Genomic DNA, 17,893 nt, shown 5'->3' with positions numbered 1-17,893 from the left:
CCCAACCAGTGATACACAAAGTTAAACCCTTACCTCTCAGTGCCAGAGATGATCTTAAAAAAGTATTGGACAATCTTTGTTCTGAACGCATAATTGTTCCTTGTGATTCATCTCAATGGGTTTCTCCCATCGTCGTTTGCAAGAAAAAGTCAGGCGAGGTGAGACTCTGTGCTGACTTGCGCTCATTAAATAAGAATATCATTATAGATTGTCACCCTCTTCCAAAAATCCATGATCTTTTAGCTGGCATAGGGGATTCTAAGTACTTTTCCCTAATTGATTTACAGTCTGCATATCACCAAATCCCTCTCAGTGTAGACTCTCAAGAACTCACTACTTTTATTACACCCTTTGGGGCGTTTCAATATCTCAGGCTACCATTTGGACTAGCATCCGCTGCTAGCGTATTCCAAAAACTCATGGATTCGCTTTTCAAAAATATTTTAGGAGTCCAAGCATACCAGGATGACATTGTGGTCCACGCTAGCAGTCGTGAGGCACATAATTCCACCTTGACCAAAGTTTTACAAATTTTGTCCTCCTCTGGCATGACCATCAGACACGAAAAATGCTAATTTGGTGTTCAAACTCTTGATTATTTGGGTCACACACTGTCACCAGAAGGCATTAAACCCAAACTTTCACTAATACAAGCAGTACGTGAAGGTTCGCATCCAAGGGATAGAGACGCTTTACGTTCTTTTCTTGGCTTGGCTGAGTATTATGCTCGCTTCGTACATGGTTATGCTCAGATAGTTGAACCCCTCCGAGCATTACTTAGGAAAGGGGCAAAATTCTCATGGAGTGATGATCTGCAAGACACTTTTTATAAGGTAAAGGTCATTATAGAACGTGCCCCTGCTCTCCGCCCATTTCAGGATAATTGCAGATGTTTCCTAAATGTTGATGCAAATTTATCTGGCTTAGGAGCTGTTCTTTGTCAGTGGGTAGGAAATAAGGAACATACAATTGCATTTGCTTCTAGGACATTACTACCTCCAGAAACACGTTATAGGACAATTGAAAGAGAAGCACTCGCTTGTGTCTGGGCTATTCAAAAAATTAGATCATATATTTGGGGACGAGAATTTGATATCTTCACCGACCATAAACCTTTAGTTTACATGCTCTCAGGTTCTGGCCCGAACAAAGCATCTGCTAGACTTATACGTTTACTATCCACCTTACAAGAATACCATTTTATAATAAAACATTTACCGGGAGGAAAAAACTTTAGAACAGATTGCCTCTCCAGGATGTCTTTAGAAAATGTTCAGAATGAAGATGATAATAATATTTCAGAGTGTGTGGTTGCAGCTATAGATGCTGTTGTGGGGTTTCCTTCTATTTCTGAACATACTTGGAAGTTAGAATGTGATAAAGATCACAATATACAAAAAGTTAAACAATTTATTACTCATGGTTGGCCAGCAACTAGGACACTATCTTATGACTGGAAGAAATTTGCTCAAGTTGCTGAGGAACTTTCTGTTGTGGGTGAAATCATCATGCGTCATGATTTGTTTGTTCCTCCTGAAAAGTTGTGCAAGAATATCATTCAATTAGCACACCAAGGCCACCTTGGTATTTCTAAAACCTGTAAGAGAATTAAGAAGTTCTATTGGTGGCCTTCCATGGAAACTCAAGTCAAGTCCACTATAGAAACATGCCCATAATGCCTTTTATCTGATAAAAAATGGAAGACTCTACAAACTCCCTTACACCCTGTACCTTTCCCTACCGGACCTTGGGACAAAGTTGGTATGGACTTTTCTGGTCCATACGAACTACTTCCCATGCACAACAAATTTTTAATCTTGTTAATTGATTATTTTCCTAAATGGATGTTTTACTGGTTTTGTGATGGAGCTACTACTGAAAACACCATCAAGTTCCTTGAACATGTGTTTAAACTAGAGGGTTCGCCGAAGTCAATAGTTACTGACAATGGTACACACTTTTCATCACAACGTATGTGCAAATATCTAGAATCTCATGACATACTACATTTAAAGGTCGCACTTTATTTTCCATCTTCAAATGGTCTAGTTGAAAGAGGAAACAGGCTAATCAAGGAAGGTTTCCAAACTGCTATTGCTTCGAATCTAAATGTTGATGATTTTTTGAGAGATAAGGTCTGGTCGTACAACACCACTCCCCATTCCACCACTGGGGTCGCACCGTTCACACTACTGAGAGGTAGAATGGTACATTCAAATTTATTTCCCACTTGGTTGTCTAACAAATCAGAACGAAAAATAGATTCTGTAGATGCAATCAGAGACAGGGTGAAGAACACCCAAGAAAAAATGAAAAGTCAATTTGACTCAAAAAAACATTTCAGTGGAGATTCATTGAAACCCGGTGATTGGGTGTAAATCAAAAAGCCCAAGAAAGTGGTGAAGGGCTCTTCTAAGTTTTCTTGTCCAGTTCACGTTTGCAAGGTATCTAAAGGTTCAGCTTTTTTATTTAACAAAGGGTGGTGGAACAAAAGAGATTTAGTGTTAGTTTCCAATACTCAAGCTGACATCATTTCCAACCATTATGGGTCTAATGCAGGTCATTTACAACCCTACAATTGGTTACAAGATGTGGATCCTGCAAAAACTCAAAGTGCACTAACCTTAGTTATACCCTCTTCTCATATGTTCCAAACACACTCTTTGGTTGTACCTGCAACTACACATTTGAGTGACAGGGAGGTGGATGTGTGCGGGAAAAACACTACTCACACAAGAAGGTTACCAGAAAAATACAAAGATTATATTTTGGAATGATTCAAGGTTCTTGTCATTCATTCTTTTTTTTTTTTTTTTTTTTTTTTTTTAAAACCTTTATTAGCATTTCAACCAATAACAAGTATGGGCCTACAACCCCCCGGGGCCGGCCGCTAAGCAGTCAAAGCAACAGAGATCCAATGTTGACACAGGCAGAACCTCGGGGAGCAGAATCTCCATGCTAATATATTCTCGGCCAGTGAATGGCGCCAGTAGGACACCAGGATTAAAAAGGCTTTCATTTTATAATAGGGAAAGACGAAAGGATCAGGTGCCAAACAATTTCCCAGCAGCGAAAAATGGCAGGCAGAATAACAAACGTAAACAATAAACGGCAATCTATCGAGTCAATGGCGCTAAAACAGGAAGTGCAGGATGTAGAGAAGTATCATGACCAGTTGCGCCTGCAGTCCCATGCCCTAAAGCCCAGAAAACACCCCGGAAATTGTGGCACACATGAAAAAGCAGTGATTCACAACAAAGGAGTTGTACCACGCTGATCCCAGAAAAGAAAAACAAAGAAGAATCAGAGAAGAAAAAGGAGGCCATGGAAAAAAAGGGGTAAAGACTAAAGAATCCCCTTCCCCAACCCCCCACCCTGCACCTCTGCAGATGAGTACGGCCCCCCCCCCCAGCAGTGTGCCTGTCGCCCTGGAACCAGACCCGAAATATAGAAGAACAGAGAAAAGGGAGTAAGAAAAGAACCCCACCAGACGGGGGGTAGAGAGAGTATTAATAAACTGGAGGAGGGCCTTCAAAACATGCCCCCGGCTTCTCCCTCCCGCACGGTAAGTTTTCCCCAAGGCAAACAGTAAGCAGCACAAAATCGACCATGTCAAAGAAAGATGGGGAGCATTATGCACCAATTATACTAATAGCTATGCCATGAGAGCACGCAACCCCTGAGCCCACCCGTCTACTAGATGACCACCCCTGAAGGATCAGCCTTATCCTTGACCACTCTTTGCAAATCTGCCCATGCATACCCCTCGACCCAGCGCCATGTCCAATGTTACAAGGTAAAGGAGTGTCCAAAAACGACCGGGAAGCGACGCACACAGGTGGGGTGGAAGTCTCTGAGTACCAACACAGTCCGCATCATGGAGGGACGTCTTTCCCAGTGTTGCCCCAGGATCTGCACTGCACACAAGGTCCAGGAAGGCGGAATCAGCCAAAGTAGACAACTGTTGCTTGAATTTTCCCTGGGTCGCCGGAGGCCGTGCACGGGACGAGGTCACCACCTCCCACTCAGGTCCAATACCTCCGGAACAGATCAGACCCACAGCCAGCCGATCACACGGAAGCATACTGTCCGGAGTTTCCAGCTGTTCACTAATCTCAGGGATGGCCGCGACATTGTCCTCCTGTGTGCAGTGTGGGAAGTCCCTGTGTACCTGAGGACAGGCAGGCCGCAACTGTCCCGACGCTGATGCCACACCATCGAGCTTACTCCCCAAGACCCCGATGCCATGAACCAAGGTGGAATGAAGGGCACCGAGAGCCTCGAGGAGGTCGCCGTACCCCAGCACAGCTCTCTGCGATCGCTCCGCCACACTCCCAAAAGTCACACACTCCCAATCCTGCTGTGACCCGGTGGACAGGATGGTAGGCTTCATCATAACAAGATGGCCGCCGGGTAGGCCCGACCCGTATTGGGACCGGGACCCAGGGACAAGCGCCTCAAGGTCCACGTCGCTGGAAACAGGGTTCCGGGGGCAGGCAAAAATTATCCGTTGTGTGGTCACGGGCAACAGTCGTCCCCACCACGGACCAGCGCCCGCGAAAATCCGGGAGCAGCCCGCAAGAATCAGGGCGAGTTACGGGCGGCGTCCGGGCAGCTCACCGTCAAAGGCAGGGGCGATCACCGGAGAATCTCAGAATTGCCACCCCGGGCATGCACTCGGTCCGCTACGCTTAGCGGTAGGAACGACCACGGCGAAATGTAGGCCGAGGTGTGCACCGCTCCGGTGGTCCGACTCCACCCAGTCACCACACGCCGCTGTTGTTGAACTGCCACCCGGCCAAGGCGTCCACTCGAGGTCCTGGCTCCAGGGCTGCACGGGCCGCAAATTTCAAAGGCACATTTCTCCGGCGGTACCGCCGCCAGAAACTTCGGAGTCACACGGTCGGTTGCCACTCTCATTCACAAATACGAGCGCATAGCGCAGGCTGAGGATCTCATGCAGGATATCCGTGCGGGATGCGGAGGTTCACGGAGCCGGGAGTCTACGCTTCCGTCCCGGACGCCATCTTGGCTCCTCCCCCTTGTCATTCATTCTTATTATGTAAATTGTTTTGCTTATTGTGTTCTTACTTCCACTTTACATAGACTGCTATTTTAACAAACATGTAATTCTTCTTATCAATTGTTAAGGGGAAAGATGCTGTAGTGATGTCATAGTTACATGCACGAGATGATCGTAGTGCGTGGAGTCTTTCATGAGGCTCCTGCGTACGATCATCTCGTGTGTAATCATGTTGTTCATTAAATGTGTCCACGCTCCGCGGCGTTCTCTGCTCACCGGTCTTCCAAGCAACGGTAGTTTTGTGTTGGAATCCGTGGCAGCAGGACGTCGTGGTCGTGGGTGAATTTTAATGGAATAAATCCTTATTCTTCCTGTACTCGACTCTTGGATTATTGAAATTGCAACAGGATCTTTATTAAGGCACTTGCAGAGGACAAAGTATTAAATTAGACGGTATCCTTACAAATACACAAACAAAGACAACTGCCAGGCATCCGGAAATGCCATGAACACCTACTACATATCGCAGTCCAACCTTGATTATAAGACGTCTCAGCTGTCCGTTGCTCAGCGGTAGGCCAGGGAATCAACAGAAACAATCCAGGAGCAGATCTGTGAGCTACGTAGCAGTGACAAAGTTGTTACATCATAGTTAATTGAGTGGTGATGCTCATCTAAACATTGGTAATGATTCTTGAAAGAACAGAACATAAATCTGCTTGGCATGCTGGCACTGTGAAACGCCTAAGAACTATCCCAAGCCCAAGCAGCACACAGAGAGGTGGCATTTGTCTCTATAATGATGAAACAAGAGGTCCCTGAGCAGTTCGCTAGCATAGGCCACCAAGAGGGCACTGGGCTATCCAGGACAGGCCAGAGGAACACTAACGGCCATATTTAGATCTTGGCGTACGGGTTATTCTGTCACAAAAGTGACAGATATCCCGTCCGCCGAAATATAAATCTCATTATATCCTATGGCATTTATATTGTTAACACTCTCTGTCTCACAGGCTTGAATGCACCACAAAAGTGAAGTGGTGTTTCAAGTTTGGAACAGACAACCACTTTGCAGATGTGTGTTGCACTGCTCTGGATGCATACCTCCAAAAGCCACACTAGGAATTGTGCCATCAAGACAGGCCCAGGCAATGAAGCGTTCAAAATCTGAGAAGAGCATATTTCAAGTGCCAAGTTTCAATATAAGGTTTGGAGCAAAACTGAAGACAGAAGGGAAACAGAAAAGTTAAAAGAAAAGAGATGCAGGAGATATGTGCAGAAGGGATAGAGGGAGGTGGTGCAGATATTAAAGACAGGCAGGTGTTATGGTCTTTTTATGTATTGAGTCTATTCCAGTGGTTATAGGGAGTTGTTGTGTCTTTTTATGTATAGAGTCTATTCAAGTGGTTATGGGAAGGTGGTAGAATCTTTTTATGTATTGAGTCTATTCAAGTGGTTATGGGGAGGTGTTAGAATCTTTTTATGTATAGCGTCTATTCAAGTGGTTATGGGGAGGTGTTAGAATCGTCTTATGTATAGAGTCTATTCAAGTGGTTATGGGGAGGTGTTAGAATCGTCTTATGTATAGAGTCTATTCCATTGGGTCTCACTGTGTAAGAATATTATATGAGGCATTCTGAGGCTGGCAGTTGCTGCCTGTAGGACTGTTATGATTGTACTTGTCTGATGCAAGATTGTCATTTCAATAGGATTGGGGGAACACAAACAGCAAAGAGACCAAGATTGGACAAAGGACTGGCAGACTAGAAAGTGCCAGCGTGAGGATGAACATATTATTTGCTTGAAACGTGATCAGACATCCATCACCAGATACTGGAGTTGTTATCCGGGAGCGTGTCAGTGAGCATTTGTGTTGAGAGAATTACCAGGAAGGTTTGAAGATTCTTGTAGATGATGTGCAGAAGAAAAGTGGAGCAATGTGATGGGGATAAGAAAGTGTCACAGCAAGGGGTGCAGAAGTGAGGCGCTGGCACAGGAAAAAATATGATTTAGGACAACTTGCAAATTGCCTGTAGAAAAGATCCACTAGGCCAAAAGAAGACATTATGGTGAAAAGGAGAATTCTCTCAATTATTGATTAGCTGATCTGTTTTTGCACCACAAAGGCCCTAAATACCAAAGAATGAGTACTATTGTCGTGTTCTTGGAGTAGGGCTAAGCACATGAAGGACATGTGCTCCTGGTATGACGTGGTATCATCCAAGTTAAGCTTCGGCATGGGAGTGGTGATCTACAGGTTTGCCCTCTTTTCCTGCGGAGCCACAGGAAAGGCTTGAGTGTCCTGTTGTCTTTGTTGGGTAACACATTGATACCTCTTTCTTACTATTCACAGCGATCATTCGATGAACCTGGTCAGGTCCGACTTCAAGCCATGTACGACTATGAGACACAGAACTCCCAGCAACTGATGCTGCAGCGCAATGAAGAGTACCTGCTGCTGGACTGCATGGATCTGCACTGGTGGAGGGTGCAGGATAAGAACGGGTAGGAAGTAGGGGACAGGAGCTGAGAGACAACCAAGGAGCTTGAAGGGAGGTGGGGAGTTCTAAACTGAACATCAGGGAGGGGACGTGCCACTGAGGAAAGAGGGTTCTAGCTTTATCGACTGATGAGAGTTTTTGTTTGACCCACAACACTGAGAGGCTTATTTACAAGCCCCTTGCGCCGCCAGTGTGTCACTTTCAATATGGAAAAACTGACATACAGGCGGCGCAAGGGGTTTGTAAATAAGCCCCTGAAAGAGGGTTATTCCCATAACCAGAATGGCCTATAGAGCATGTTCTGACCACTGTATAATGATCAAGATGGATAACAGAGAGGAAAGAGGGGCTTTTGAACAACCACATCGAACATCTGGAGGTTGGTGAGCCTTGGTCCAATTACTGATTATGGAGGGACTGTGTCTCTTCACTTGCAAAGAAAGACATCCCTGTCACACAAGAGAGGGCGAGTCTCAGACCAACACGTAGGTGTCTTCCCACCGCTGACACAAGCCATGGGCTTTTTAACAGTGCTTTACATGTGTATATTAGTTGGGCCCCATGTCTGCTTCCTGTATACCTCCATATAGTCTGTTTACTGTGGTCTTCTACAGCAGTAGTGATGATATTGGCATGAAAAGATGTATTAATATAGATGATGGAGTGTCCTCACTTTTCAGAGCAGCATGTGTACTCTGGCATAAAAGAATTAACTACAGCCCCAAACCCAACACAATTTATCATTCAAATATCAACATTGCGCATATTATTGCTATACGATAATTTTGTTCCTAAATATCATGTTAATATTTTCTGAAAATGAACATATTTTGTTCCTATATTGTAACTTTTCATTTTGGGTAAATGAGCTAATTGCCCTTAAATAACGGATTCCCGTTTTTTAAAGTATCTTTTCTGACCCCCTAAAACTAACTTTTCATGCAGTAGATTTATGAGTTTAGCTTGTCATCTTTTAGCAAGTACTCACCTGCATTATTGCCCCACATGTGAAAATCTGAAACATATGCCATGTTTCACAATCACATATGAGGGATACCCTGTGTAGGAGAGTAGGGTCTGCTATCCTATGGTCACCCCAAATTTTTGCTTTTTGCTTCACTGGTTTTTGACATATTGAGGCTGTGGGCCTGCCAATCAGACCCCCAGCCTGCTGTTCTCTCTACTAAATTAAAACTATGCACCCTAGGTGCATAACCAATTGGAAGTGGATCACCCTGTCAGCCCCTGTACCAGTGTACACTAGGTACCCAGGGCATTGGTGTACCCAAGGCCTGCCAAGGGCTGCAGCATGTATTATGCCACCCCAGGCTTGGCCTAACAATCTGACACAACTGGCTGATCACTCAGCTGGGGTAAGTTGGTGTAATCACCTCTTACTTAGGTGTAGTATACCTATACCTAAACTTAAATGGGACACCTGGTAACCTATAAGTCACTCCTATGGCAGGCCTTAACAATCCTGAAGGCAGAGTGCTTGGTTCCATGTGAGATGGTGCTCTGGCATGAGCTGAGCCTGTCTGCAGTGGTCGGAACAACTTCCTTCTACTGTTTCCAGATATCGTCATACCATATACTCTTAAGTGCATTATGAACCTCGCGGTTAAATGCTATCTTTGGTTTGGCTTTATCAAAACATGTCGAGTAAGGTGTCATACGAATTGGAATACTAACCCCTCGCCAATTCTGGCGACGGGGTTAGCATTCCACCCTTCTAGAGGGACACGACATGTACAGTACCTGAAACCCGGGTAAAATCAGACATAGCCTCAGCTCCACAAAATGGATGCTGCCACCACAGACACAAGTCTGCCCTCCTGCTGCTGGGAGTCCTTCCAGCTTGGGAGGTGTGGACAAAGGGTTTCCTGCCAGGGGAGGTGCGTGCACCACCCCAGACAGGATTTTGTGTATTGGTCAGGTAGGGCTTGAAAGAAACCAGACATGCCTGTGGCTCACAAGGAGCCTCGGTGCATATGCCAGTTCAAACCGGTCCTGGGGCACACCAGTCCCGGGCCTGGGGCGAGCTGGACAAAGGATTGGGGGTGTAACCACCCCCCTTCCTGGTCCCACCCTTAGGGAGGGACCTAGCAGGTAGTCCGGCCCCTAGAATCCGCTTAAAGGTAGGAGCTGTGTCCTAAGACTTCAGACATCCTGGAATCAACTTGAAACTAAGAAGAAGACGGGAACTTCGACGCTCTGCCGCACAGAGGACTGAAGCCAATCTCCCCTGTGGTCAGGGAGTGACCACCTTGCTAACGCAAGCACCATCCAGCGAATCAACGTCTGCTTTGCCGCCGCCTCCCGCCGGAGCCCGAGCCCAGAGACTGACAAGACCTGGACCTCCAGACCTCTCACCGCCCGATCCACAGTCCCTGAAAAGAGGAGACCCGTGGAGGCACCGAGACACGTGGAGCCAGCCATCTTGAAACGACTACGACAAGCTGACCAGTGCAACAACCGAGGCTCCCTCCAAGTTGTGCTTTGGGTCCTGAGAAGCCCAACCCTCGAGCAGCATCTGCACCAAAGGTGAGCCCTCCAGCATCTCCACGATCTGCGTGGGGCCCTTCTGCATTTTGCCACTCGACGCGCCTAACCGGTTGCTGGCCCGCTGGCTAGTGGCCATCTTGGCGACGAAATCTACGACAAACACCGCTGGTCTGGTTGCTCCAGACTGGCCCTTGCTCCCCTCCAAAGGAGCAGTTCCTCTGACCTTGCTGGTCAGAACCATCAGCTTAAACTCCTTGCCTACAACAATTGCTTTTGCCAAGGCTTGTTTGCTTCGATCAAGTCGCCGACACCGCCGACAGCGAGAGCCTGCGTGGGACAGCTCGTGACTCGACTCCTGGACGTCGTCGACCTTCAGGGACCACGTGGCTGCAGAGTCAAGCTACACCTTCCTTCCTGTTTGCACCCGACATTGCCTGGTACCCACCTGGTGCCACGCTGGTCACTGGCTAGTGACTGTGAACACTGTCCCCTCTGCTTACAGGTCTTCAACATCTCCGATCCACTCTTGGATCCACTGCATCTCTTCCTGACCGACCGCCTGCAGCACTTTTGTCTACAGGCCCCACGGAACAGATAGAAGAAACCCGACGCACTTCGAGGCCTATGCACCCGCTTCCTGTGGGTGAGGTAAAGCTGGCACTCCGGTGCCCAAGTGTAGTAATACATCTCTAGTGCCTGTGTTCCAAATCTTAAGTTCCTAGGTCATCCGGAAGATTCCTTTTGCAGTAACTGTGTACTTTTTACGCACCCATTGAAACCTATGGGAGCACGCGTGTGACTATTTGCTCTGCACACGCCACCCGTGGACCTCCTGGTCACTAACTGACGTTAGCTCCTTGTAGGCCCAGCGATTCTAGAGGCCCTAGGCCTTTTCCCTTTCCTGTTCGTGGTACTTATACCACTATTTTAGTATATGGTTCGAGTGGCCACCAGGGCCTATCCATATAAAGTGCAACTTCTGTGTATTCTGTGATAATCTTGTTTGACGATTTGTGCTCCTGTGCTCATAAAGAGACTAGGGGTTACTTTGAGAAATAAATACATATATATTTTGAATATATATCTGTGTGGTGTCCTTTCATTGGTATAAAAGGGGGTTACATTTGGTAAAACAGCTGGCTTAACACGCTTCACGAGTTTAGCCTCAAAGACTGCTTAGCCTACGCTACCACTAGGGCAGCTAGTCCGAAAAGGTTGACTTACAACCACACCATAAGGGTTGCTTGGCATGGTACAAGGTGATCACTTTAACTAGTGAGCATCATATACCAGGCCAACTTCTCACATTGGTGAGCAGCGGTTGGATTTGAGCTTGCTGTGTTTTACCAATTGAAAGATCACATAGGTACCTGTAGGTACATATAAAACAAGATTAGATATACTTAAGTTCTACTGAACTTAGTTGTTGTAGAGCAAAGGGAGTAGCACACCCTGACTACAACTACTAGATAGGTTTAGTAGGTAAACCCAAGTGTAGGTAGATTGCAACACATCCACCCACACTTAAGAGCAATGGCCGGGGCAGAGGGGTCCACTGTACCCATCTCTGTTGAGAGTGACCCCCAGAGGGCACCATCCAGCTTTGCTACCCTTAATCAGAATGAGCTCAGGCATTTGGCAACTCTTAGAGGCCTTAAACAGCCCAAGAACCCAAACTCTGCTGAGCTCAGAGAGCTCTTACAGAATGATGAGAATCAGAGAGCACTCAAGAAAGCTTCCCAGTTAGCCCCCTTAGGGACAGGAACAGGAGGCCCCCCTTCTGAAGATGCCACTGAAGTACCCCTTCCCAATAGTCACCCCTTAGATGGGATGCCTACCACAGAGGATGAGAGTGAAAAGGATACTGACAGTAGTGAGGATGAAGGGAGAACTAGCCCAGTGCCAAGTGTTAAACTTGGCCCAGCTAAACCAAGGCTATTGGGGACTGACAGTGGGTTCAACCCACTGGATCTCCCCAGTGGACTTAACACAGGGCTTGGAAGGCAAAGGAATCGCTCAGGTGACTCCAATGCTTCCCATGGCTCTAGAGGCTCTCAAGGTCACTCCAGGAGAAGGATGACCACCCCTCAGAGGAGGGAACATGAGGCCAAGATGCAAGAGGCTCAGCTGAGGATCAGGAAGCAGGAGCTAGAAGTAGCCCTGATGGAAGAGAAACTTAGCAAGGCTAGACAGCATAAAGAGAGTGGGTCTATACCCACTGGTGGCAGCATTGTCCCTAAGGACAAAGATAGGGTTTTCGACAATAGAAACCTGTCTAAGGTTGTGCCCCCCTACAAAAGTGGGGATGACATCCACAAGTGGATAACTGCTCTTGAGAGAGCCTGCAAAGTACAGCAGGTTCCTGAAGATCAGTGGGCAGCAATCCTCTGGCTCTCCTTTGAGGGAAGAGGCAGAGACAGACTCCTCACTGTTAGAGAAGAGGATGTCAGAAACTACAGAGTCCTGAAGAGTGTTCTAGTTGATGGGTTAGGCTTAACCACTGAGCAGTACAGGTTAATGTTCAGAGACACCCAAAAGACACAGACTCAGGACTGGTCTGAATACATTGAATGTGCCACTAAGGCTTTGGAGGGTTGGTTGCTGGGAAGTAAGGTATCTGATTTTACAGGATTGTATAATTTGATGATGAGAGAACAGATTTTAAATAACTGTCAAAACCAGCAACTGCATCAACACTTGGTTGACTCTGATCTGACCTCTCCCCAAGAATTGGGAAAGAAGGCAGACAAATGGGTCAGAACCAGGGTTAAGCAAAAGAACCAGAACCAGGGCCAAGGGGGTGATCAGAAGAAAACAGACCAAAAGGGTGGAGATCAGAAATCTAAAGACCAGAAGTCTTCAACAGGGCCCCAAACTACTGCTAAGGAGGGTGGGTCCCAACAACAGTCCAAAAAGAAGAAAGAAGGTCAAAAGAAACCCTGGTGCAATCATTGTAAAAATACAACTCACTGGACTAGTGATTGCAAAAAGGGTGGAGCCCCCAACACTGTTGCCCCTAAGGCACCTGCTCCCAGTACTACTGTTAGCAGTGTTGGTCCCCAGACAAAGGGTGTAGTGGGAATCACTATGGGAACTGAAGGAGATTCTGACTTAGACAGAACCCTGACACAGGCAGTCTTGATCTGTGATGGGGACATTGATTTGTCCCTGACTGTGAGCCCCAGTAACCTGGGCAAGTACAGACAGACTCCTTTAATAAATGAAAAAGTGGCTCAAGCTTACAGGGACACATGTGCCAGTGTCACTATGGTGACACCAGGCTTTGTGGACCCTGGACAGTACATACCAGGTGAGAACTACCTGGTGACCAATGCCAGCAATGCCACTACTTCACATAGTGTGGCAGTTGTTAACTTCTCATGGGGAGGGGTAACTGGCCTCAAAAGGGTTGTGGTTAGTGCAGACCTCCCAGTAGAATGTTTGTTGGGCAATGACCTAGAGAGTTCTCTATGGTCAGAAGTGGAGTACAGGACTCATGCAGAGATGTTAGGTATATCATCACATGTCCTTGCTGTGACCAGGTCACAGGCCAAAAAGTGCCTCACTGAACCACAGGTCTTGGATCCTGGAACAATGGACCAAGCACCTACCAAGAAGAAGAACAGGAGGGTCAAGGCTGTGCCTTCCCCCCTGCCTCAGAGTGATGATCAGCCTTCCCAGGAAGCTGATCTAGAGGACCCTGAAGGAACTGTCCCTGAAGAGCTTGAACCTGATCAGGTTGAGTTTCTGGGGACAGGGGGACCTTCAAGGGCTGACTTGAGGCAGGCTCAGTTATCCTGTCCCTCTCTTGAACCCCTCAGACAGCTGGCTGCTGCTGAGGCTGCTGGGAATGCTCAAGGTACCCATAAAGTGTATTGGGATGAAGGGCTCCTTTATTCAGAGGCTAGAGACCCCAAGCCTGGTGCATCCAGGAGGTTGGTTATACCTCTGCAATTTAGGGGCTTCCTTCTTACCTTGGCCCATGATATTCCTTTAGCAGGACACTTAGGCCAGAACAAGACTTGGGACAGGCTTGTCCCTCACTTTCACTGGCCTCATATGAATGAAGATACAAAGGAGTTTTGTCGCTCCTGTGTTACCTGCCAAGCCAGTGGCAAATCAGGTGGCACAACAAAGGCCCCCCTTATACCACTACCTGTGGTGGGGGTCCCCTTTGAAAGAGTGGGAATAGACATAGTGGGTCCCATGGATCCTCCCACTGCATCTGGGCACAGATTTATACTGGTGGTAGTGGATCATGCCACCAGGTATCCAGAGGCAATTCCCCTTAGGACCACTACAGCTCCTGTTGTGGCCAGGGCCCTGCTGGGAGTATTCTCCAGAGTGGGGTTTCCTAAGGAGGTAGTATCTGACAGAGGTACCAACTTTATGTCAGGATACTTGACAGCTATGTGGAAGGAATGTGGTGTCAACTACAAGTTCACCACCCCTTATCACCCACAATGCAATGGGCTTGTTGAGAGATTCAACAAGACCCTAAAGGGTATGATCAAAGGATTACCTGAAAAGCTCAGGCGAAGATGGGATATCCTTCTACCCTGCCTTCTGTTTGCTTACAGAGAGGTCCCACAAAAAGGAGTTGGCTACAGCCCCTTTGAATTGTTGTTTGGGCACCCTGTGAGAGGCCCACTGTGTTTGGTGAAGGAAGGATGGGAGTTACCTCTCAAAAAGCCTAAGCTAGACATAGTGGACTATGTACTTGGTCTCCGCTCCAGGATGGCTGAGTATATGGAGAAGGCATCTAAAAACCTTGAGGCAAGCCAGGCCTTACAGAAAGCTTGGCATGACCAAAAGGCTGTCTTGGTTGAGTATCAGCCAGGACAGAAGGTATGGGTGTTGGAGCCAGTGGCCCCAGCAGCACTCCAAGACAAATGGTCTGGACCCCATACAATCCTGGAAAAGAAGGGAGAGGTCACCTACTTGGTCGACCTAGGAACTCCCAGGAGTCCCCACAGGGTACTCCATGTTAACAGGCTTAAAGCATATGTTGACAGGGCAGACATGGGCTTGCTCATGGCTACAGATGAGGGACAGGAGGAAGAGAGTGACCCTCTCCCAGACCTGTTGTCTCAGAACCCTGAAGATGGCTCAGTTGAAGGAGTGACCCTTGGAGGCAACCTCACTGCCCATCAGCAGACTGAATGTAGACAGGTTCTACAATCATTTTCACATATGTTTTCCTTGATACCTAGTCAAACTGACTGGTGTACCCATGTTGTGGACACTGGTGACAGTCTGCCTGTAAAGAACAAACTTTACAGACAACCTGACCACGTCAGGGACTGTATAAAGGCTGAGGTACATAAAATGCTGGAATTAGGTGTCATTGAACCCTCAGAGAGCCCCTGGGCTAGCCCAGTGGTTCTGGTCCCCAAACCTCACACCAAAGATGGCAAGAGAGAGATGAGGTTCTGTGTGGATTACAGAGGACTCAATGCTGTCACCAGGACAGATGCACACCCTATTCCAAGGGCAGATGAGCTCATAGACAAACTAGCTTCTGCAAAGTTTTTGAGCACATTTGACTTAACAGCTGGCTATTGGCAAATCAGATTAGCTGAGGAGTCTAAGGCCAAAACAGCATTCTCAACCCCAGGTGGGCATTATCAGTTTGTGGTGATGCCCTTTGGTCTGAAGAATGCACCTGCCACCTTCCAAAGGCTGGTGAACCAAGTCCTTACTGGGTTGGATGACTTTTGTGCAGCATATCTTGATGACATTGCTGTCTTTAGCTCCACCTGGGAGGATCACCTGATCCACCTGAAGAAGGCTCTTGAGGCCCTGCAGAGGGCAGGCCTCACTATCAAGGCTACTAAGTGCCAGATAGGGCAGAGTAAGGTTGTATATTTGGGCCACCTTGTAGGTGGAGGCCAAGTTCAACCACTGGAGAGTAAGATACAATCCATCAAGGACTGGTCCCCTCCAACCACCCAGACTCAAGTTCGAGCTTTCTTGGGCTTGACTGGGTACTACAGGAAGTTTGTTAAGAACTATGGGTCCATTGTGACTCCTCTTAATGATCTGACATCCAAGAAGATGCCCAAAAAGGTTCAGTGGACAGTAAGCTGTCAAAAGGCATTTGATGACCTGAAGGAGGCCATGTGCTCTGCACCTATCCTGAAAAGTCCTGACTACTCCAAAGAGTTTATTGTCCAAACAGATGCTTCTGAGTTGGGTGTGGGAGCTGTGCTGTCACAACTTAATGTAGATGGTCAAGACCAACCCATTGCTTTTATTAGCAGAAGGTTGACCCCCAGAGAGAAGAATTGGTCAGCTATTGAGAGGGAGGCCTTTGCTGTGGTGTGGGCCCTGAAGAAGCTGAGGCCATACTTGTTTGGCACTCACTTCAAGATTCAGACCGACCATAAGCCCCTCTTGTGGCTAAATCAGATGAAGGGTGAAAACCCCAAACTGCTTAGGTGGTCCATTTCCCTACAGGGGATGGACTTTACAGTGGAGCACCGGCCAGGTACTGACCATGGGAATGCAGATGGTCTCTCCAGGTACTTCCACTTAGGACATGAAGACGAGACTGGTCAAGGCTAGTTTAATGTCCCAGCGTTTGGGGGGGGGTTGTGTAGGAGAGTAGGGTCTGCTATCCTATGGTCACCCCAAATTTTTGCTTTTTGCTTCACTGGTTTTTGACATATTGAGGCTGTGGGCCTGCCAATCAGACCCCCAGCCTGCTGTTCTCTCTACTAAATTAAAACTATGCACCCTAGGTGCATAACCAATTGGAAGTGGATCACCCTGTCAGCCCCTGTACCAGTGTACACTAGGTACCCAGGGCATTGGTGTACCCAAGGCCTGCCAAGGGCTGCAGCATGTATTATGCCACCCCAGGCTTGGCCTAACAATCTGACACAACTGGCTGATCACTCAGCTGGGGTAAGTTGGTGTAATCACCTCTTACTTAGGTGTAGTATACCTATACCTAAACTTAAATGGGACACCTGGTAACCTATAAGTCACTCCTATGGCAGGCCTTAACAATCCTGAAGGCAGAGTGCTTGGTTCCATGTGAGATGGTGCTCTGGCATGAGCTGAGCCTGTCTGCAGTGGTCGGAACAACTTCCTTCTACTGTTTCCAGATATCGTCATACCATATACTCTTAAGTGCATTATGAACCTCGCGGTTAAATGCTATCTTTGGTTTGGCTTTATCAAAACATGTCGAGTAAGGTGTCATACGAATTGGAATACTAACCCCTCGCCAATTCTGGCGACGGGGTTAGCATTCCACCCTTCTAGAGGGACACGACATGTACAGTACCTGAAACCCGGGTAAAATCAGACATAGCCTCAGCTCCACAAAATGGATGCTGCCACCACAGACACAAGTCTGCCCTCCTGCTGCTGGGAGTCCTTCCAGCTTGGGAGGTGTGGACAAAGGGTTTCCTGCCAGGGGAGGTGCGTGCACCACCCCAGACAGGATTTTGTGTATTGGTCAGGTAGGGCTTGAAAGAAACCAGACATGCCTGTGGCTCACAAGGAGCCTCGGTGCATATGCCAGTTCAAACCGGTCCTGGGGCACACCAGTCCCGGGCCTGGGGCGAGCTGGACAAAGGATTGGGGGTGTAACCACCCCCCTTCCTGGTCCCACCCTTAGGGAGGGACCTAGCAGGTAGTCCGGCCCCTAGAATCCGCTTAAAGGTAGGAGCTGTGTCCTAAGACTTCAGACATCCTGGAATCAACTTGAAACTAAGAAGAAGACGGGAACTTCGACGCTCTGCCGCACAGAGGACTGAAGCCAATCTCCCCTGTGGTCAGGGAGTGACCACCTTGCTAACGCAAGCACCATCCAGCGAATCAACGTCTGCTTTGCCGCCGCCTCCCGCCGGAG

At 47.6% G+C, this 17,893-nt stretch overlaps 1 protein-coding gene across 1 annotated transcript in view; it reads left to right on the top strand.

The window, feature by feature from the left end:
• The window catches only part of ITK (IL2 inducible T cell kinase), a 242,359-nt gene that overhangs the window by 76,833 nt on the left and 147,633 nt on the right, over positions 1-17,893 (top strand). The window contains exon 6 of the mRNA XM_085617606.1: positions 7,377-7,528. Within this exon, the coding sequence (XP_085473732.1) occupies positions 7,377-7,528 (152 nt within the window). The remainder of the gene's footprint in view (positions 1-7,376; positions 7,529-17,893) is intronic.

This window comes from Triturus cristatus, chromosome 7 (genome assembly GCF_964204655.1).
Source record: "Triturus cristatus chromosome 7, aTriCri1.1, whole genome shotgun sequence".
NCBI lineage: Eukaryota > Metazoa > Chordata > Amphibia > Caudata > Salamandridae > Triturus > Triturus cristatus.
Note: the sequence above shows the minus strand (reverse complement) of the source record. Positions and strands in the feature narration are given on the sequence as shown.